The sequence below is a fragment of the Podarcis tiliguerta genome, assembly GCF_965153285.1.
Source record: "Podarcis tiliguerta genome assembly, chromosome: 1".
Taxonomy (NCBI): Eukaryota; Metazoa; Chordata; class Lepidosauria; order Squamata; family Lacertidae; genus Podarcis; species Podarcis tiliguerta.
In genome coordinates this window covers 91,981,542-92,003,497 of record NC_139534.1, presented here as the reverse complement: position 1 = coordinate 92,003,497, position 21,956 = coordinate 91,981,542, and the positions used below count along the sequence as shown (strand labels likewise).

Below are 21,956 nucleotides of genomic sequence, written 5' to 3'. Positions count from 1 at the left end.
GGCAAGTCGAGTATCATTGTAAAGGTCAGTGTATGAAGTTACATAGATATCAAGACCGTGGGGTGCTTTTCAAATGAAGCTCTCTCCTCTCCCCCCTTTCCTAATAGTCTGTAAAAGGACCACATGTCTGAGGAGGCCCCCAAGGCCCTTAAACCCGACCTGTTTGCTCCATATCAGGTTGCACTTCTGCTCTGCTCAACACAGCTTATGCTTTTAGATCACAAGATCGGAAATTTACTAATTTAGTTTTTATTTCTTTTTGAAGTCACGCCTAAGTCAAGAGAACCTTACCCACCACACCCATATTTTATCCCCCTTGCAATAACCCCAAACAGAAGGGAATGCTTGCAGATAGTGATATGTGTTCAAGTTCACTCTGGGAGCTGCTGTTGCTGAGAATAAACTTGAAGTTGGCTCTTCCATGTTGTGTGGCTGAGGCTGCCAACTCCAAAGTACATACATCCACATCATGTAGAAAGCACAAGAGCAAGATTTGCTGTAGTAATTTTAGATCTCATTGGCAAACTAGGTTTAAAAAAATCTCTTTGAGGTAGTCCTGAAGCAAATTAGTGCTAAAGAGAGTCTCCTCCCAGGCTAATTGCAGCATGGAGGGTATTTTTTAATCACATTTGTGGTTGAGGATGGAAGCACTGAGGTCCTGATGAAAATCAGTATTCCTGCACTTAGTACTGCATTTGTAAAAAAACCAAACTGGACACAGTTGTTAGCTATGCTGTTTAAAACATCTAGTTATGTCTCAGCTGTGTTTGGGAGGCACAGCAGGAGGTTGAGGACAAAATATTTCCCCTTGATGGAAGGGGTGGTTTGAAGGTACCTGGCATAGCAACTTTGCTGGTCTGGGTAACATGGGCTCCTGGATGAGAGGGAGAATTCATTCCGGAGACAAGACTACGGGATAGGGTTTTTGATCATGCAGCCTGCTCAAACCATTTGAGAGATGGGCCACATTACAGTGGTACGTCAGGTTACATACGCTTCAGGTTACAGACTCCGCTAACCCAGAAATAGTGCTTCAGGTTAAGAACTTTGCTTCAGGATGAGAACAGAAATCGTGGTCTGGCGGTGCGGCGGCAGCAGGAGGCCCCATTAGCTAAAGTGGTGCTTCAGGTTAAGAACAGTTTCAGGTTAAGAACGGACCTCTGGAACAAATTAAGTACTTAACCCGAGGTACTACTGTATGTGTTACTTGGCCCTTTTCAGTATCCCGAGTTGCTGTTCCTAACTAATTTCTTCTCAATCAGTTCATTCAATAATATCTAACCCAAGAAGAAAAGAAGAAGAAGAAGAAGAAGAAGAAGAAGAAGAAGAAGAAGAAGAAGAAGAAGAAGAAGGGGAAGAGTTTGGATTTGATATCCTGCTTTATCACTATCCGAAGGAGTCTCAAAGCAGCTAACACTCTCCTTTCCCTTCCTCCCCCACAACAAACACTCTGTGAGGTGAGCGGGGCTGAGAGACTTCAGGGACGTGTGACTAGCCCAAGGTCACCCAGCAGCTGCATGCGGAGAAGAAGGGAATCGAACCTGGTTCACCAGATTACGAGACTACCGCTCTTAACCACTACACCACACTGGCTTACCTCTATGGACATAAAGTGCCCAGCCTTCAATAGGTTGTTTCCGGCTTGTTCCAAGTCTTCGTATTTCAGCCATCGCATCTCTATATCACGCTTGTGTTCCTCATGGCGTTTAATAAGCAGCTCAGCACCAAGAAGATCATTGGCCAGTTCCTCGGATATAATCAGGGCTTGCATTTCCTTGGCCCAGGCCCTAAAGGAGTTAACCAAAAGGGAGGCTCTGAGCACCAATATTTTGGCCATGAATAAAAGTGGAAGGGATTCCACTCATTCAAAGGGCAGGTGGAAGTTTATTCATTCACAACATTAGTGCACACACAATAGCTTTCTATTGTACTTAAAGTGCACCCAAACAATTCTCAGAGGGATTATGGCAGCTCGGAATGGTGCTAAAATGTTCTAGCACCTTTCCTGGTATCAGTGTCAAGCTGACTGACTGGTAGTTACCTGGGTCTTCTCCCCCCCCCCTTTTTTTTTAAAGATGGGGACAGCATTTGCCTGCCTCCAGGCTGCAGGGACCTTACATGTTATTTATTTGTTTGTCTTTGTCTTTCTGATGGATTACATTTTTTATTGTTGAAATGGTTATCTATGTTGTTTCTAACGATTTCATATGGGAAGGTCTGGAATAAACCCAGAAAAATTAGGGGGGGGGACCCAGTCCCCCCTTTTTTTCTCTTTTCCCACAAAGCTGTTTAATATTTTTTTTTAAAAAAACCAAACAGTTCAATATAGTTTGAATATTCCACACACTCCCCCCCATTCCCCCCCGAAAGCTTTGGAAAAACCTGGAAACCCCCCTTGCCCCCCCCCCGGCCTTCCCATCGACTCTATTTTGTTGCTGGAAAAACAGCATGCATATTTTAAATTAAGTACACACACAAACTGCTCTGTTACAAACGCATATTGGTCCCATTGACATAAACTGATTTTACGGTGCCAATGTTCCACCTTTATTGCTTTAACACATCCAAGGATCTTCATACTGTGCATTTGTTCAGCTTGTACGTACATTAGTTCTCTGCAGTCATTGAAGTAGATCTGAACATGTTCTGCCTGCTGCAGCTTCTGCTTTCTCTCCAGACACTTCTTGTCCAGTAGCTCCCAGCACTCATCTGCCTCTGCTAGTCTTTTCATCATGTTGCTCCTGGGCTGAGGGTACAGGCGGCCAAGACGCCAGGCCTCCCCCCTGATCCTTTCCAGCTCTTTTGCAATGACGGCTAATTCCCTCTGGAACACAGCAAGGGAAGTTAACTGAAGTCTGCAGGATATGGTTTTATTTATTTATTTATTTATTTCACAACTGCATATGAATTCTTTACAAAGTGGAGTGAACCTAGAGAAGTTCTGAATTCTAAAAATAAAAAAAGTTGGTGGAAATGTGCAAATTACCTTTTTGTCTCACAAATACCGCCCCCAATTAACTTGGCTTAAGGGGAATTGCATGAATTCTAGGCAGATGTGGGCCTGCAAGTCTAAATTTAGGTGGCCCGTGAGCTCAGAGACCAGCCTGAACGTGTAGTTAATGTGCTCAAGGATTTTGTTCAGTCCACATTTTTGATACAAACTAGCCTGATTTGCAGTTCTCATACTAATTTACAGATCAAAGAGCAGTTCTCATTTGCTTTTTTCTACTTCTTCAAATTTTGAAAAACAGCTCTCAGCCCAAAAAAAGCTACAGAGTACCAGGTCGTTGATTAAGAGCAGAGAAGGGAAGTGAGGCTATTCAATCACCTCTGTAGTGAGACCATCTGCCTGTGGCCTTCCCTGCAGTGTCTCCCAGCAGCCCATTCCATTAGGCTATCCAAATAGTTTCCATCCCAGCTAGTCATTAAATACAACTTTAGGAGTGGGGTTAAAATGATTTTTTATTTTTTAAAAAGCCAGATTGCGCACAAAAATGTGTACTTCAAACTAAAACATGCACACAAAATCCAAATCTTCATGCAGTTTAACAACCGCCCCCCAAAGAATAATGCAGAAATGGGACAGAACAAACTTATGAACCAACAAAGAAAACTGACATGGACCAAATAGAAACTGCTTTTGTCCATCCATAGTAGTGAAGTGTTTTCTGTAAAAGTGAAATAAGGACTTATTTCTGGAAGGGAACGAACAACAAGAGTACAAGAGCTGGAACCTCTGCAAAGGAAAATGCAGGATCTTTTGATTTCATTCATCATGCAGCCAGCTCAGGGGTAGCCAATGTGGTGCTCTCCAGATGTTGTCCCACCATGCCTGATCACTGGCCACATGGCTGGGATTTGAGAGAGCTGATGGGACTCCAACAACATCTGGAGGCCACCATATTGGCTATCCTTGATGTCGTTTTTTCAAGGTGGTCCATTCCACTTACCTCGAGTCCCTCATGTTGGCTGAGGAGGGTCTGCACACCTGGCAGGTCATAGCCATAATCATCTCTATCCACAACCGCCTCTTTCTCCTGCATCCAACCCTTTAGGTCATCCACATCACGGTCATATTGGTGAACCTCATGAGCAGCTCTGAGATTCTGATGAAGGGAAAGATGTGCTAGCAATGCCAGCCTTACGGTCACAGTATCGCAGCAGACATGAAAACAGGAAAACTGACTTGTGCAACTAGAATGCTATGCATGGTACAATCTTAAATGTCACTCTAGATATTAGGTAAAGGTAAAGGGACCCCTGACCATGAGGTCCAGTCGTGACTGACTCTGGGGTTGCAGCGCTCATCTTGTTTTACTGGCCACAGTAGCCGGTGTACAGCTTCCGGGTCATGTGGCCAGCATGACTAAGTCGCTTCTGGCAAACCAGAGCGGTGCACAGAAATGCCGTTTACCTTCCCGCCGGAGCGGTACCTATTTATCTACTTGCACTTTGACGTGCTTTCGAACTGCTAGGTTGGCAGGAGCAGGGACTGAGCAACGGGAGCTCACTCCATCGTAGAGATTCGAACCGCCGACCTTCTGATAGGCAAGTCCTAGGCTTTGTGGTTTAACCCACAGCACCACCCATGTCCCATATTAGATCCTATGTAAAACCATGCCCCTGCATTGGTTGTTTTTTTAAAAAAAAGAAATTAAAGGTCATGGAACTGGCTCAGAGATTCAGAAGTTAGGTTGGTTTGCCAAGCAGATCCATCTTGTTGTAGAGGACCACATGGAGGAATCAGTTGTATCTACTCTTCAGTGAAATGCATTATCGATTGAAACTGGCAGCCCTATTGGCAGTTGAAATGACTACAGGAATTATAAACATGCACAGTGGGCGGGCTTCTCCATGCGATTTGTGGGTATTGGCAGTGCTTTTCTTTTTTGAGCTTCTGAATAAAAAAATGAGGTGCTGGTACTCATTGGTGCCAGCACAAAATGGCTGACATGGGCAACAAAAAGAAAAAAAAAGAAAAAGAGGTGACAGTACTCCATTGGCAAGTACTGTCACCAAAAGCCCAGGGTATTGGATTATGATGATTAACTCATCACAACAAATTGTATGTCTGAATAGGCTCATAGAGTATGAATGCACTTCAATAACAGCAGTGTCGTAACGAATCAGTCAAGACACCAGAAAGTTTAGGACCTCACCTCCGCCCTTATTTGGATGGCCTGCTGCAATCTCTCCCACGTGTCATTGACCTGTTGAGTCTTTTTCTGGATATCACTTATTTGGCTGTGACACGCTCCTTTGAGCTGAGATGCTAAGTCATTTATCAGAAGAACCTTGGCACGTCCTAGAGATCTTACTTCCTTTATAAAATCTTCAAACTTTTTCTCCAAAATCTGTAGGATAGGGAGATAAATTATATCTCTAGCTTTTTCAGAACCTCTAATACCTACAAAAGCACAATACTATTGGTATAATATCGAAGAAGTGGTAAACTGGAGTTTGGAAAGTCACTTGATTTAAGAACAAGCAAACAAACTTTAAACCTACGGGACCGCCTCTCCTGGTATATCCCACAGGGGACCTTACGGTCTTCAAATAAAAACATCTTGGAGATCCTGGGCTACAGGGAGGTTAGGCTGGCCTCAACCAGAGCCAGGGCTTTTTCGGCCGTAGCCCCGATCTGGTGGAACGCTCTGTCACAAGAGACTAGGGCCCTGCAGGACTTGACATCTTTCCGCAGGGCCTGTAAGACAGAGCTGTTCCACCAGGCCTTTAGCCAAGGCACAGTCTGACCCACTCCTTTGGTAATCCTCACAGAACTCTAGCCCAATGGTTGCCATTAATTTGATTTTGAATTGATTTTAGAATGAATTGGTTTTAGAATGCATTTCAATCAATTGATTGTGATTTTATGTAAACTGTTTTACTTTTATTGCTGTTAGCCGCTGTGAGCCTGGCTTTGGCTAGGAAGGGCAGGATATAAATAAAATTTTATTATTATTATTTATTAAACAAATCTTTCTGGTCCAGCTGCATGGAGGTAAGGGGGATTTCTTTTTGGCACCTACATAAGAGTTTGATTACAGCCGGAAGCTTGGCTATTCCATTACTTTTCACAAATGTTAAATGTTACTGCTCACAGGCTGCAACCCTAACTCCACTTACCAAGGAGCAAGTCCCACTGCAGTCAATAGGACTTACTTCTGAAAAGAAATGGCTAGGGCAGTTTTTGAAAATGACCAGCATATGCCATCCAGAGCTCTCTATGGAGCTATGTCAGTCTCTAAAATGTATTTCAATGACACAGTGATGTCTCAAGCTATAAAATGGCCAAGGTCTTCCTGCTTGGCAAGAGATAAAATCTGTTTTACCTCAACATCCTCCAAATCCTGACCGTAGTTATCTGATTCAGCCGTGCTCTGCTTTTTCGAAAGCCAGGCATCCACCAGCTGGGTCTCCCTCTCAAACTGATGCAATTGATATTGCTCCTGCAGCGCTTTTATCTGGCTCTCTGCTCTCTGCAGGAGAGAGAGATACTCTTCGAGAACACCCTGGAGCTTGGGAAGGATAGTGGAGCTGTTAGGGGGGAAAAGTTAACAGCCTTAGAGGGGGGGAAATCTGTACTGATTCACGTCACAATTACTGTATCCTGCACCTTTCACCAGCACAGCCCCTGTCACTACCAGTGAAAGTATCAGTCTTGATCTGAAGCTTAGTAATACATCAAGGTGAAACATGCATTGTCTGTACCAGTAGCATAAATGCCCAGCTCCCAGGCAGAGTATTGATTTGCAGAATGAGTGCAGGTGCTTTCATTTTGGTTGAAATCCTTTGTAATTTATGTATGCTGAAAGACCAGTATATATCAACGAAGAAAGGCCCCTTTTCTGTTTCTGTGATGGCATCCTGCTCATGGAAAATGGGCTATCTAACTCATTCAACACAGGTCAAAAGTAGTATTTTGCAAACCAAAATAAATTTATTGGTGAGTTCAGGCAATATGATATGAGGGATGCGCCCCAACCTCCCTTAAAAGGTTGCTAGAGTATGATCATTAACACGGGATATTGAAAAAACAACTTATTGAAGAATAAAAAGTCCCCAAAGAACTGTTTGGAGAGCAATGATACAGGAGAGACAGCATGGACTGTATTGCATGAATTAATAATCTACAAAAGATGGTCATATGCCATTTTATTTATTTATTTATTTATTTATTTATTTATTTATTTATTAATTATTAAAAGCCATTGTCTGTGCATTTTAAGACAACTGAGATAGAACAATTGTCTAATGCAGTGTGGCTCATAACTGCTGTGTTTTATGAAGAGGGGGAGAGAGAGAGGGAAAAAAATCAAGTTATGGGTCTTTTAAAAGGAATACAGGGAACACAGGCACTATAATAATAGTCATATAACCGGTATAAAAAGATTCATGCACTGTGATTCAAAGCTGCTTGTGTGTGCATTCTGATTTATGCACAGAAATGCTCTCCGCACAGCAGCTTCCATTCAGTTAAATAGGAACAGCTGACCAGCACATGCAAACAAATGTGCATATATGTTGTGGGAGGGAGAATTCCATGGCTCATTTGAGATCTACCACCCAGCTTAATGAGCTACTAGCCCACTTCTATAGTTTCGCAATTTGCAAAGAGAGACAGCCTTAAATATCATTCACATAGTATGCATTTACGTGTGTGAAGAAGATCGATAACCAGTTCGACTCGCCTACCTCTCTGGGTTGTCGCTTGTTGAGAGGCGCATTCCTGTTTCCCTCAGCTTCTCCATTCTGGGCTTGAATCCTTCCAGGTCTAGCTTGGCAGCCTCCACTTTTCGGAGCAGTGCCTGAGTCGATTCTTCATTCCTCCCATAATCAGGGGTTTCCAGGAGCAGTCCTCTCTCTGCCACCCAGGATTCCACTTCCAAAAGCTTAAAAGAAATGCAATGGTGATCAGACTTGAATGAGAAACAGGCCCCGGCCTACAACCCAGCAAAACAAATCCATATTTAGCAGTGACATAAATCACTAAGGACTAAATGAGATGTGGCATTAAATGCTTCATTAGAAACTATGGGCTTGTGCATACTTCTGCTTGTCCCGTCACTTTCCCCCAGGAAAACTGCTCTTTACTGCTGAATTGCAGCAAAGGTCAAAAGGTTTTTCCATGGAAAGACGTTTGCTCCAATTCAGTGTAAAGAGTAGTTTTCTCAGGGAAAGCAGCAGGGCAGATGGAAAACCATTTGGACTAGCAGAAAACCATTTGGACTAGCAGAAAACATCTTGGACCCATGCTTTCTAGAGCAAGAAACAAGCCGTGGATGAGCCCTGTGTTAATAATACCAGACATGGGGCAATTTTCAGCAGAATCATAGCACTTTGGGAAATAGGATTTAACTGCTTGCTCCCCTGCTGCACCACTGACAAAAATCCCCGCCCCCCCACCACTTTTATCAGCTTTAGGAAAAAAAGCTCCCATCAGTGCCATTTGCAGAACATGGACAATTTTCATTGCGACTGCAGCTGGGGAGGAAAAGTTAAAACTACTTCTCCCTGTGTACTAAAGTCCTGATAAAAATCTCGCCCGTGGCCTATTAAAGCATTTTTAAAACCCTGATGCAGTTTCTAATGACACATTTAGGCATGCCTAGTTTGATGTCAAGGCTATAGCCTAAAGAGGCAGAGGGGTATCTGCTAAATACTAAATTATATTAGATTTATTCTACATGGCGTTTCCCAAAGAATCCTTGGGATTATAGTCTGGTTAGGGTGCTGAGAATTCTGTTAGAAATCTCTGTTCTCTGAAATGAAATATCCATCACTGGCTCTCCCAATGTCTTTTTCTTTCATTAAAGGCGTGGCATGTCAATAGGCTGATTGATTGTCTGATAAAAGAATTTATATACAGTGGTACCTTGGTTTAAGAACAGTCCTGTTTTTGAACAATTTGGTTTATGAACTCCGCAAAACCGGAAGTAGTGTCCCGGTTTGTGAACTTTACCTTGGTCTAAGAACGAAATCTGAATGGTGGAAGGGCACTGGCGGTGGGAGGCCTCATTAGGGAAAGCACACCTTGGTTTAAGAGCAGTTTCAGTTTAAGATAAGGTTACCAGACGTCCCCGTTTCCTGGGGACAGTTCCTGGATTTACAGCTTTTTCAGCATTCACATGTACGTAGCGAACAGTAAGTGTCCCTGGATTCATTGAAAAAAATCTGGTAACCTTAGTTTAAGAACATACTTCCGGAATGGATTAAGTTCGTAAACTGAGGTACCACTTAAAACATCAGGGCAGTGTACAGCAACATAAAAACATTGAAAAGCAATATAAAGCAACTATGAAAACAATGGATTTGGATTAAATCTGCTGCTGGGAGATAGGAGGTTACACCGACTCTCATCCCAGGTCGCAGCCCTGATTTAAATTGCTTGTCTGAAACTTGGGAAGGAGGAGGAGAAAGGACAGGTATGATATTGGGACACATATCCCATCTATCCAATGACTAATAGAAACATGGAGTTGATTTAAGTCAGGGAAATGGCAAACGAGGGCATTTCCTTACAAGAATTTCATATTGACTTACCCTGTTTCAAGCAACCAACCAACAATAAACTAAAATACAAATTATTAGAACAGGCAGAACAGTAAAATCTAGCAAGGTAATGGCTTCCATGTTTTAATTATGCTTCCAGCTCTAATAATTTATCAACCAAGCTATCAGAACACTTTCGATCCTTTAAAAGGTATCAAACCTGAACATGAGATCCCAGTCCTATCTTACCTCAGTGAGGAAATGCTGAGCTTCGTAAGATTGCATGAGTCTCTTTCTTCTCTCCTGAGCCTCACCCTTCAGGTTGTCCAGGGAAACTTCCAGTTCTTTCACCTGTTCCATAATATCCCGTGAGGCAGAGTGGCCTCCCTTCACCAGCTTCTGCCCAGTGCTGATCACCGCTTTAGTTAAGGCGTTGTGGCTGCTAATCTCATTTTCTAAATTCTGATAGATACAACAAAATAAAGTATATTTTGAAAATGAAGATGTTTTCTCTTTTATATAAGGTAAGGTCAAAACCATGCATCCACCAAAGCGTGTTCTCCTTCAGGGAGAGCACGTGTTGCGGTGGGGTCTACTGAGCCACCCCTCTGTTACCAGGCAGTGTCTCTAAAGATGGCCTGGGGCAGTGATTGGTTCACTGGGTTGCTGGGGTAAAAGTTATGTTGCAATTTTGGTGGGAGGGGTAAAAGGTTTTAATACTCTGCACGCAGCCTTGTACTTTCTCTTTTGCTGCGTGCAACGGATCACCCGCCCACCCGCCCTAGAGTAAGGGGTTGTTGCGTTGACCTTGCTATTGCCTGTCATGGGGTCGTCTGCCTTTGAGCAGGGGCCTGGTAGGAATTTTTCCACCTGGCAAATTGGCTGGCTGGGTGGTTTTTGCCTACTGCGTAGGCAAATCGTCACAACTTGTAAGGTTGTGGTTAGGCATTGGTTATAAATTGGTGGAGGAGGGGTTAGGATAGGCTGTGCCTGCCCCTCCATGGTTGCTGCGGAAAGGGAATTCCGTTAAAGGAATCCTGGGGCTTGCCATCTTTTCGTCCAATCCCTGGAATGGGACTAGGGCCGGCAAGCCTTCGGGGAGCAGGCGGGTGAGAGTTGAGGGTCTGTGTCTCAGCTCCAATTCCTCCCCGACTTGCTTTCCCCCGCACTGTCTTTCGGTGGTGCCCGGAAGTCAGTTCTGTCCCCAGGCGGGGGGACAGATAGTCTTAACCAATGCCTAAACAACCACTCACGGTTTGTATTTGAATAAAGTTGTGGCCAAAATCATGCCAAAAATCTTAAACAAAAATTACGTGTCTGTTGTGAGTTATTTTTGGGGTGGATTGGGGACCTCGACACGCAACACTCTTAAGAGATTCCAAAATGCTCAAAGAATAAAGTAGAGGAATTTTGTCAAAGGCCCTCCCTCCAGCAGAAGGAGCTATTCATTTCTTGTCTCTTTTATATCGAAATAGAAGTGTTCATGCACCTTGCTGAAGCACATGGGGGATGGGGGGGGGCAGGCGGCAAACATGCTTGGCAGTGATACTTTAGCAAAAAGATATGGTTAAGGAACAGTGACGGAGAAACTCCATTCTCTCTATTTCCAATATTCCCTGCCCTTACTATAGAACCTTACCTGGTGCTTCTCTTGTAAGCTCTGAACAGTTGTAAGGGATTGGCCGTAGTCTCTGGAGGATGCCAGGGAAAGTTTCTCATGAATCCAGGTCAACTCCTCACTGACATCCTGGACGAATTGGTACTGAAGTCTGCTGGCCTCCAAAACCCCCCGCCTCTCTTGGAGTGGCTCCCGAAGGCTTTTGTACCTGGAGAGTCAAAATGAAGCCTCCACTTCAGTATTAAGGAAGGTTGTTGGTATCCGTCTATCTCAAGAGACAATGGAGTGTGCCTCCAGGGGTGAAGCCAAGCCACTGTGTTAGCAGCACTGAAGTGACCTCCCTGGGGGACAAGACTGGGCAGTGTGTATGGAGGTCCTGGGCTGCCCAGGTGACAAGACCACCCGCCCCCCAGCTTTGCTGATGTGGTCCAAAGGAAAGCTGAGCAATACGTTTGGCACCAACTTGGCTGCAGGAGTTGCCAGAAGGAGACGTACAAGGAAGATTATGGGATAATAAACCAAGACGAGTGCCAAGACGAGGAATGCAATAATAATAAAAAGATGGAAAGCGGAGGGTGACAACAGGAAAAAGTGACAATAGAAAGGAGAAACAACACAGAGAGAAGGAAAGGAAAAAGGAAAAACTATTCAAGCACCTGTGCACCACATGGTCAACCCTCTCTTCTATCTCATCTGCCAGAAAATGCTTCTCTTGTTGAAATTCTTGCACTGCATTGATAAGGCCTTGCACCTGGTCTCTATAGCTGACAAAGCTTTCTTCCAGTTCCTCCTGCTTCTTTAGGAGATCATTCAGAACCAGTAAATTGTTGCTGCCTTCTGGGGCTTTCATCTCGCTTTCTAGATCTTCCAGCCATTTCTCCACATCATCCACAGTGCGTAGGAAACGTAAGGCCTGAATCCAGAGGAAAGAACCCAGATGTAAACAGACATTTAGAAGCGTGGGGGGGGGGGAGAGAGAGAGAGACCAAATGAGGATTCGCCAGAGCCCTTTTATGAGTGCAAGCATAGACACCACACATTTGTTAAGTAATTCTTTCGCCTCTCCTCCTGGCGAATAAAGAAGATCAAAGCCGTCTTCTGATGGCTCATCCTTCTGAACCTGAGAACACCTTTCTGAACCAAATTATTCAATATCAGCACCTTCAAGTGACCCTATCTTCCTTTTGATTCATAATTATGTTCACATTATTTATACCGCTGGTGGCAAATCCTTCCTTTGGCTAACCTTGACTTTTAAACTGGCAACCTGTCAATCAAGCAAAGGTGAGGAATGTGTGGTCCTCCAGGTGGCAATGAACTGCACCTCCCATCAACCTTGTCAGCATGGCCAAGGGTCAGAGATGTCGAGGGTTGTAGTCCAGGAATATCTGGAAGTCCACAGCTACACCACCCTTCCTCTATTGTCACTTCCCCCTGCCCCCCAGTGTTTTGCTTCACCTTGTAGGCATCCTGCATCTTCCTTCTCTTTTCATGGCAGTTTTGCAGCAGCTCATCCCAAAGCTCATCTATTTCCTGCAGCCTGGACTGGATGGCATCAGAGGCACAATGACCCTCCTGGATCATTTTCTCTCCTTCCTGCAAACAAAGAAAATCAAAGTCTTTTCTCTTGTTGGCTCGTCTTTCTGAATTGGGCAACATCTTTCTGAACTACATCCTTAAGTATCAACAGTTTCAAGCAATCTCATTTTCCTTGGGACTCATAATTAAGCTCAAGTAATTTTATTTCTGATGGCCAAACATTCCTTTGGTGAACCAGACTTCTCTGGCAGACCCTCTTCACACTTACAGCTTTGATACTATCTAGATGGCTTCTGTTGGCCACAATCTCCGCCTGGAAAGTCTGCTGCTTTTGCAGTTTGGCTTGAAGGTTGCTTGGGTCTCTCCAGCTCTCATCCAGAGCAATGCTGTTTTTTTCATTCATCCAGGCAGCCACCTTGGGGGAGAAACAACAAGGAAGTGAACAAGCAAACAAGGATGGCAGTGTCTTTTCTTCCTCCATCAGGCTTCCCACTTTGGGCACTTCCAGGCTGATGGTATTTACTGGGTGGGGCTCAGTCACAGACCAGCAAATTCAGCAGAAGCTGATTTGGAGCTCTTGCATAACGATTGAGCTTCCCCCAAACAGCAGATTTTTTTGTGATAAGGAAAGTGATGGGAGAATGCAGTAGAGTGGAAGATGTGGGATGACACTGGCTTTGGACACAACGTCATCTGGCTTCCTTGCAAACCAATCAGAGTGACTGCTCAATAACAAGTTGCCTGGAAGCACCCTTAGGAAAAGGAGACTCACAAAGAAAATGTTGTAGGTCACACTCCAGCATTAATACCCAGGATGACATACCGTTAAGAGATCCCCCAGAGTTTTTTCAGAACTATTCCTCTATCTGCTTTCCTCAGGTATTGTAACTAATTAATGTGTGGAAATGGTTGATGGCAGGCTCTATTAATGTGTGGAAATGGTTGATGGCCTTCTCCGTCTACATATACACCGAATGCCTGGAAGGAGCTCCCACACGTACAACTGTCAGAGAAAGGGCTCTGTCCACACAAGCAGGTTCCCAATCAGTAACAAAGCCCCATCTCTCATGGACAGATCTCCATTCAGGCATTCATTCTGGTAGTGGTTCTCTGGAGTTTCAGACCGTGGTCTCTCCAAGATCAAACCCTCTGGAGATGCAAGGGATTGATCCTGGCATCATTTGTATGCAATACATTTGTATGTTTCCATAAGGGGTGAATTATCTCACTTGCTATCTACACTTCACAGAGTATCACCCACACCTGTAGAAAGGCTTTAGAAATACAGTTCATGTTTGCAGAGCCCATGAGGTGCCATTCTCACTCCAAGGTGTTCCATGACTCGCTCCATTTTCTTTCTCCCAGCTTCCACACATATTACTTCATATCAAACAATGCTAATTGGATCTCACATCATGGCTTAAGTTAGTCTCGGCAAATAAAATAGATTATACCTCAAAGGAATCCCGTAGAAATTTTTGTAGTAGCCACGACTGCTCCAGCACACGCCTGCGAGCTAAAGCAACTTCCAGAAGCCTCTCCTTTCTAAGAAGAAGAAGAAACATTGTTGGTGATAAGATGGCACGGGTGGTTAACTGAACCTTCTCACGATCTACTTCCAAAACGAGTTCAAAATATATGCTTAACTTTTGGGACAGATAATCTCACTAGAATCCAAGAACCACAGAACTGAGCAGGGCTGGCAAGGAGGCAGGAAGGTCACTAACAGAGCAGCATCCAAAAATGAGCAAATCTGAAGCACATATTCCCAGATATTCCTAGCGCTATGAACATCTGTAAATATTATGTACATTTCCCAAAGTGGGGCGCTGGTAGCTGAGTAAGTGCACTTTTATCTGAAAGAACTTCTGAAGAACTGGAATACCATAGGATGAGTGGTAGGTAATCAAGGAATTGTTTAAAAGATGGGTCTCTGTTTGGGGCGTACAGCCTTTTTCAGACAAACAGCCATATTCCCCCATGGGGAACCTTCCGGGGACGCGTGCAAATAGCAGGGGGCACGAGAGGCAAACATGAGCAGAGCAACAGATGTAACACACTTTCCACTCAAAAGTCAGAAAATACCCCAACACACACATCTTTCCATCACCCATCCTGGCAGGCAAGAAGCATCAGCACAATTCAAGGCCACACTCCCACTGAGCAGAAGCACTCAAAGGGGCTGGTGAGTGCAGTCTGGGGCCAGAGAGAGAAGGCTGGAGGGCCACAGTGGTTCCCCTGAGCCGGAGATTCTCTACTCTTGCTAGGAGAGATTTTATAGACACCATGGGAGGAAAAGGTTACCTCCTGAGAACTGCTTGGCACTTGTTCATGATGTTCTCGGAGTCATAATGCTGGCTGTCCCTCAGTTGCTGGGCACATGAGGCCATCATGTCAATCTTCTCCAGCTGGGTTTCCAGGGCCTTTTCAAACTGCATGTGTTTTTGATGCAGGCTCTCCACGCTGGATACCGAATCCTGAAGAGGATGGCAAAAATTGGCAACATAGGAAACAACCTTGTATCAGTCCAGCCATTGGACATGCTTGGTGAAGTTGACAGGAGTTGTAGTTCAGCAACTTCTGGAGGACCAAGGGTTCACCTCACTTCATCTAGTCAGTGTCAGTCGATTTAACTGGATATACCCAGGGTGGAACTTGGCACCTTCTGCATTCAAAGCAATTGTTCTTCCACTGAGCTTAGGGTCCACTGTCTAAACTGGGGGATGCTTTTATTTCAGGATTCAAATGTCCATCGATCTAAACTTTCCAGCGGGTCAGGATAGTTTTGCTTGTTGAATGCAAGAGCACAGAATATGGGGGTATCATCAAAAGCTCTGGTTGACTATGTGGCTTTGAAATTCATCAGTGTTTTCAGAGGCTGTCCTAATACATGTGCGTTAGAAAGAAAAGGCAGACTGGAGGATGGTGTTAGAGAGGAGAGAGTGAGGAATAGGAAACTATTAAATAAAGCCAATGGTAGCAGGAGACAAAAGGTGAGGAATCCCGTGTGCCTTCTGGCAAAGAAAGCTAAAAGTAAGATTTCCTAAAGGTGATTTTATTTAAAGGAGGGTTTTTACACTTTCTACTCTGTGCCAACGTCTTCTCCCTCTAGTTGAAAATAGAAAACATACAGATCATTTTTCTTACCCCCAAGTCTTTGTTTGCTAAGAAGGCCTCTTTGCTGCTAAGCCAGCTTTCATTCTGCTCCACACAACCTAAGAATGTCTGAGTGGGAGAGAGAGAGATGGTGAGCTCTTTCCCAATAAAATCAAGTCAGCACAAAATACAATGAGGCTTACTTGTAAGAAAATATGCTTAGGATAGGTACCGGTGGAAGATCTAACATTACTTATAAGCATCCAAGTCATTGCTAATATTAAAAAGCAGCACAGCAGACAGTTCTAGGATTCAGAGTCATTACTATATCCAGTGGTGACTGGATTTCCATCCCACCCCTTGCACCAGGAATTAGGAAGTAGTCTTGTGCCAGAGGATACATCTGCTGAATCCAGTAATGTCTACTCTGACTGGCAGCTGCTCTCCAGGATCTTAGGAAGAGGTCTTTCACATCTCCTGATACCTTATCATTTAGCTGGAGATGCCAGGGACTTTCTACATGCAATTCAAGTGCTCTGTCAATTATCTAAGTAAACCACTAATGAATGAAAGAGTGCTCCTCAATGGATGCTTTGTGCCATAGTCTCCTCAATGAGAAACAGAAGCCTTTTTCTACATATCTATGAACAGAGAATCATAGAATCATAGAGTTGGAAGAGACCACAAGGGCCATCGAGTCCAACCCCCTGCCAAGCAGGAAACACCATCAGAGCACTCCTGACATATGGTTGTCAAGCCTCTGCTTAAAGACCTCCAAAGAAGGAGACTCCACCACACTCCTTGGCAGCAAATTCCACTGTCGAACAGCTCTTACTGTCAGGAAGTTCTTCCTAATGTTTAGGTGGAATCTTCTTTCTTGTAGTTTGGATCCATTGCTCCGTGTCCGCTTCTCTGGAGCAGCAGAAAACAACCTTTCTCCCCCCTCTATGTGACATGCTTTTATATATTTGAACATGGCTATCATATCACCCTTTAACCTCCTCTTCTCCAGGCTAAACATGCCCAGCTCCCTTAGCCGTTCCTCATAAGGCATCGTTTCCAGGCCTTTGAGAAAATAGCTTCCATGTGAAAGGGAATAAACACGACTATTAGACCAAGATGAGTTCCAGCTATTCTCATTTATAAATCAAGCCATATCAAAATATAAATATAGCCTGGCAAAATATATTTGTTTTATGCATTTTAGGGAAACACACAGACACACACTGCCCAAAATTGAAATAGGAGGATATATCAAAGTTAACTGATGGTTTCAGTTTGAGCTGAATATAAGTTTAGTGTAGGGATGTGGGAGAACTGTACTCATTCACATTTTAATGCAAACCTACTTAATTTGCTTGCACTTTGGATAATAAACGAATCAAAACACAATTTTGCACTTTTCTGGATTTTGCAATACCATTCTCCAACAACAACAACATGTGCACATGTATACATTTGGAGAAAGTGTGCACATTGCTGAAAATTGTATGCAAAAGTGAATTATATTTGAGAGGAAAGGCATTCAAAAATGTGTACATTATTATTATTATTATTATTATTATTATTATTATTATTATTACGCCGCCCATCTGGCTGAGTTTCCCCAGCCACTCTGGGTGGCTTCCAATCAAGTGTTAAAAACAATGCAGCATTAAATATTAAAAACTTCCCTAAACAGGGCTGCCTTCAGATGTCTTTTAAAAAGAAGATAGCTGCTTATTTCCTTCACATTTGAAGGGAGGGCGTTCCACTACCGAGAAGGCCCTCTGTCTGGTTCCCTGTAACCTTACTTCTCGCAATGAGGGAACCGCCAGAAGGCCCTCAGTGCTGGATCTCAGTTGAACAATGGGGGTGGAGACGCTCCTTCAGGTATACTGAGGCCGTTTAGGGCTTTAAAAGTCAGCACCAACACTTTGAATTGTGCTCGGAAACTTACTGGGAGCCAATGCAGATCTCTCAGGACCGGTGTTATGTGGTCCCGGCGGCCACTCCCAGTCACCAGTCTAGCTGCCGCTAGACTGAAGCGTAAACAAAAATGTATATGAATTTTCATGTGGACTTTAAAACAACAACCATGCGGAAATGGGGAAAACTAAGATTAGAAAAAGAAGAAAGCAACTGACATTAATTCATTTTTAGTTTACTGAACCAAGACAAAATCAGCAACATATTTCAGTTCTTTAAGTGCATTCTTTCCTTCTTCCCCTTTGAGTCCATAATTCTAAGGCTACCACTTTCTCCATCTATCAACCAGAAACAGTTACTGACAGATGTTTCCTCACAGCGCTTGCTCTGGTCTTGGCTGGCTGTCTCAGACCATTTGTCCACCTACCTGCAAATCCATGGCTTGAAGCAGTTTCAGATTCTTTTCTTGCCAGATCTGGATCATTTCGGTCAAGGCCTGTTGAAGTCCAGTGAGGGAATGGTGGATCTCAGGGGTTGCATAATGACCAGAGTTGGCAAGGGTTTGACCGTAGCTGCTGAGCGCCCCAAACCTTTCCCCTCGTGCTTCAATTTCTTCCTATAAAGATGTTGGGTAGATTGATGTCAAATGTTCATGCAGAAATACAGCTATCCAGAATTACAGGTCATTGGGGACAAAAATAGGCTGTGTAGAGTACCTTCCAATACTAATATTTATATGGAAAGTCATTAGTCTTTGAGTTGTCACTGAAACTGCACAGGAAACTGTGAGAGCTAATAAATATAGAGAAGAAACGATCCATTCTCCAGCAGCCCGAGCATAGAGTTGGTCCCACTCCAAGTCAATATATTTTTGTTGTCGTTGAAAAGTTTGCAGCAAATACAGAAGTTTTAATACTGTTGCTGGCAGTCATCTGTCTCAAGAGACAGTGTGCCTCTGAGGGTGAAGTCAAACTGCTGTGTTATAAGTATCTAAGTGATCTCCCTTCCCCACAGTACCTATTTAGAATGGTTCCTTGTGCTTGCTTCTGAGTAAGAAAAAGGCACAATATGTAGATGCTATGTGCTAAATATACTATGTAGCTTGATCCTGAATGAGGCAATGGAATCGATGATCAGGATGCCTATAGCCAGCTGATGTGATTCATACTTGCCTTTCTTTCCTGATGTTCTTCGATCATACTTTCTGCTTCAGCGAGACTTCTAGGAAGACCACCAGCCTCCATTCGACCTTTGACCTCTTGAATCCAGTCCAGGAGTTCCTTCGTTTCAGAATTAAACTTCTGCAACTGGTAAGAGGCTGCCAATTTCTCACCCCTGTCACACAATGAACAATCTAATAGCAGTTCTGATTGGGCCTACCCGTAGCATTTTCCAGCAGTACTTCTTGCATGGAAACAATTCCTAAGCATATCTTTGCTGGAACAGAGCCAGGTTCAGTGGAAATAGAAGGCTTGCAAACTGAACTCAAGGCAGCAAGGAAAATATATATTTTGCCATGTGTGGAGAGCCTTGCATATCTGTTACCTATAAAATTACACTTTCTCCTTTAGCGACATTCACACACACAAACAAGGAAATATGAAAGCACATTACACATACCTAAATGCAACTCAACTCATGTACATTCCATCCAAATTCTGCCCCTAACATCTTTTGTGGTGTAGACATATTATGGTACTCATGGTAGCAGGGCTAGAGTGGTACTCAATTTTTTCCTGAATCTGGAACCTGGATACCACCCCAAGTGGAGGCTACATGCCAGCAGTGGGATGGAGCAGAATTCTACCTTTGTACAGTAGGCAAGTTTCTATATTGGGTTATTGCTTTTATTTTAATTTTATATATTGTGTTCTTCTCTGTGAACAGTCCTGAGACCTTCAGGTATAATATGGGATAATAAATAAATAAATAAATAAATAAATAAATAAATAAAACCACCACCAAAGAAGAAACATTATGAAAAGTCCAAGGTCACATTCTAGACAGGAAAAAAACATTCAAGAGTGCAACTCAGAACTGGTAAGAAGTACTGTATGGCCTAGGGAGAGCCCCAAGGGACAGACCGAAAGTTCTAGAGGGCCACATTTGGCCCCTGGACTGGAAGTTCTCCATTCTTGGGATAACAATGGCCATGTTCTAAGTATTTTTACCTTTGCTTGGTCTGACCCTGAAGTCGTAGCCAATTGTCTTTCATTTCCTTTTGCTTCATAGTCAGTTTGTCGGTTATGGAGGACGGATTCCTCTTGCAAAGTGGAAAGGATTCTAGATCCAGAGCCTGAAAGAAGCATAAGCACACTGTGTCATGGTCCCTTCTAAAAAAACTCTTGATCTAGGACATTTATGCCCTACTTTTCTGTTCACAAAATATAATACACAAAGAAAGACAAGAAAAATAATCTTAGTAATGAAACCATCCATGGAAGATCACAAAGTAAACTACTGGGAACATAATATGGCAAAACTAGCCCCCCCCCCCCGATCCTCTTTACAACACCATGATCCATTGTAAACTGATGCAACATGATTACTGCATTAGCTTAAAATTGTCTGCAGGACAAATGTCAATGGATGTGTCCATATAGTATTTACCATTTGCATTTCAGGATATTAACTATTTATTTATTTATTACCTCTATCTTGGATTGAATGACACCAGTTTCCCTCTCCATTTCTTCATGTTTTCGAATTAGGTTTTCTACACTTTCCATATCTTTCCCATAGTCCAGTGTTTGTATCAGTGCACTCTTAAGGAAACAAGACATTTGTGTGGTGGGGGAGGGGAAGGAAAGAAAAGAAAAGGTCACAGCTCAGTTCTTTTAAGCACCTTCAACTTCTTTCCTTCTTTTATTTCTAGACCATTTTCATTCAGAATCTCAAACTGGTTTAAAGAAAAAGCAGTAAAACAAAAAGCATTATAAGACGCCATGGAATATGCACTTCATAGCATGGGCGTCCATAAAAAGCTAGCATCAATGGTTTGCAGACGCCAGTGTAAAAAAGGCCGGTTATTCATAAACAATGGAAATAAACCATAATTGGTGCCTGCTATATTGCAGGAAGAAGTTGACACTTTTACCTGCCTTGAGGTCTCTCGGAGAAAAGGGCAGGGTACAAATAAACATATAACAACAACAATAATATTAATTTTGGATCATTTTATATACACTGTAAAGTTTACAGAACAAGTTCAGTTTAAACTGAACCAACTTATGACAAGATGTCTCTAGAAAATAGGCTATTTTGCTACTTTGTGTGTAACCCCAATCACAAAGCAGAGAAGTACTGCAATAGCTGTGCCTGGCAGCTCTCTTTTTCCACGTATTCTTTTTTTTCTTTCTATTTAAAGTTTTTTATTTATACAAGAAAAACAAACAAACAAAAAACACAAATACCAAATTATACACAAATTACAAAAATAACCATAGACACATAATATTTTTAGCAAACAATAAAACATCTATTGGTCTTAACACTAAAGACCCAACCTCCCGTCTATTCCATACTTCAAATTCATATTACTTATTGCCAATACAATTTTTTTTTATAATTAAACTTATTCTCATTAAATCTAATTTCTTATATCTACCTTACAACTATTACTGAAGTTCCTCGAATGCTGCAACAGAATTTAAACTACTATATTTATTTTTCAGATATTCTTTAAAAACCTCCCATTTAGAAACAAATTCCTGTTTTGATTTATTCTTTATTTTTTCTGATAAACCATCTAATTCAGCATATTCTGTCAGCTTTTGGATCCAATCTTGAATAGAGGGGATTTCATTACTCTTCCATTTTGCTGCGATCAAAACTCTTGCTGCCGCCATGGCATATAAAAAGATACCCTTCCTCTTTTGTGGAATATCCAAATCTGTTATTCCCAGGAGGTAGGCCTCTGGTTTTTTATTGAAAGAGATCTTTAGCATTTTTTGCAGTTCTGCATGTATACTCTCCCAGAATACCTGTATTTTCCTACATATCCACGTATTCCAATAAGAAAATGCTACCCCTGCATTTCTCAGTTTATTTGGGTCACTGGAATTTCAATCACTTTAGGGAACTCACCAAGGGGATAATAGGAATGGAAATTTTATAACAAAGCAAATCACCTTTTCACTTATTCTTTCGGTGATATCGTCCATTTCTCTGATCAAGCTATGGACCTCCAGAGCTCCTTCCAACTTCCTTCTATATGATTTGAGATCACCATGGAAACTGTTCCACCTATTATTCAAAAAATTCATTTTATTGGAGCAGATCACACTGTTCAAAGATGGGAATC

General features: G+C 42.8%; 1 protein-coding gene across 2 annotated transcripts in view; it reads right to left on the bottom strand.

The window, feature by feature from the left end:
* The window catches only part of SPTBN5 (spectrin beta, non-erythrocytic 5), a 104,328-nt gene that overhangs the window by 12,847 nt on the left and 69,525 nt on the right, over positions 1 to 21,956 (bottom strand). Inside the window, exons 41-59 of one of the 2 annotated variants that reach the window (XM_083449437.1) lie at positions 21,784 to 21,898; positions 20,305 to 20,418; positions 19,825 to 19,949; positions 18,822 to 18,988; positions 18,081 to 18,265; positions 15,797 to 15,874; positions 14,954 to 15,126; positions 14,104 to 14,194; positions 12,918 to 13,064; positions 12,569 to 12,706; positions 11,767 to 12,023; positions 11,132 to 11,318; positions 9,742 to 9,954; positions 7,696 to 7,892; positions 6,333 to 6,537; positions 5,160 to 5,354; positions 3,951 to 4,106; positions 2,607 to 2,824; positions 1,598 to 1,787 (exon numbers count right to left, since the gene is read on the bottom strand). In XM_083449437.1, coding sequence (XP_083305563.1) covers positions 1,598 to 1,787; positions 2,607 to 2,824; positions 3,951 to 4,106; positions 5,160 to 5,354; positions 6,333 to 6,537; positions 7,696 to 7,892; positions 9,742 to 9,954; positions 11,132 to 11,318; positions 11,767 to 12,023; positions 12,569 to 12,706; positions 12,918 to 13,064; positions 14,104 to 14,194; positions 14,954 to 15,126; positions 15,797 to 15,874; positions 18,081 to 18,265; positions 18,822 to 18,988; positions 19,825 to 19,949; positions 20,305 to 20,418; positions 21,784 to 21,898 — 3,151 coding nt within the window. Of the gene's footprint in view, positions 1 to 1,597; positions 1,788 to 2,606; positions 2,825 to 3,950; positions 4,107 to 5,159; positions 5,355 to 6,332; positions 6,538 to 7,695; positions 7,893 to 9,741; positions 9,955 to 11,131; positions 11,319 to 11,766; positions 12,024 to 12,568; positions 12,707 to 12,917; positions 13,065 to 14,103; positions 14,195 to 14,953; positions 15,127 to 15,796; positions 15,875 to 18,080; positions 18,270 to 18,821; positions 18,989 to 19,824; positions 19,950 to 20,304; positions 20,419 to 21,783; positions 21,899 to 21,956 lie in introns of both variants that reach the window. The other variant, XM_083449438.1, reaches the window with a different exon arrangement.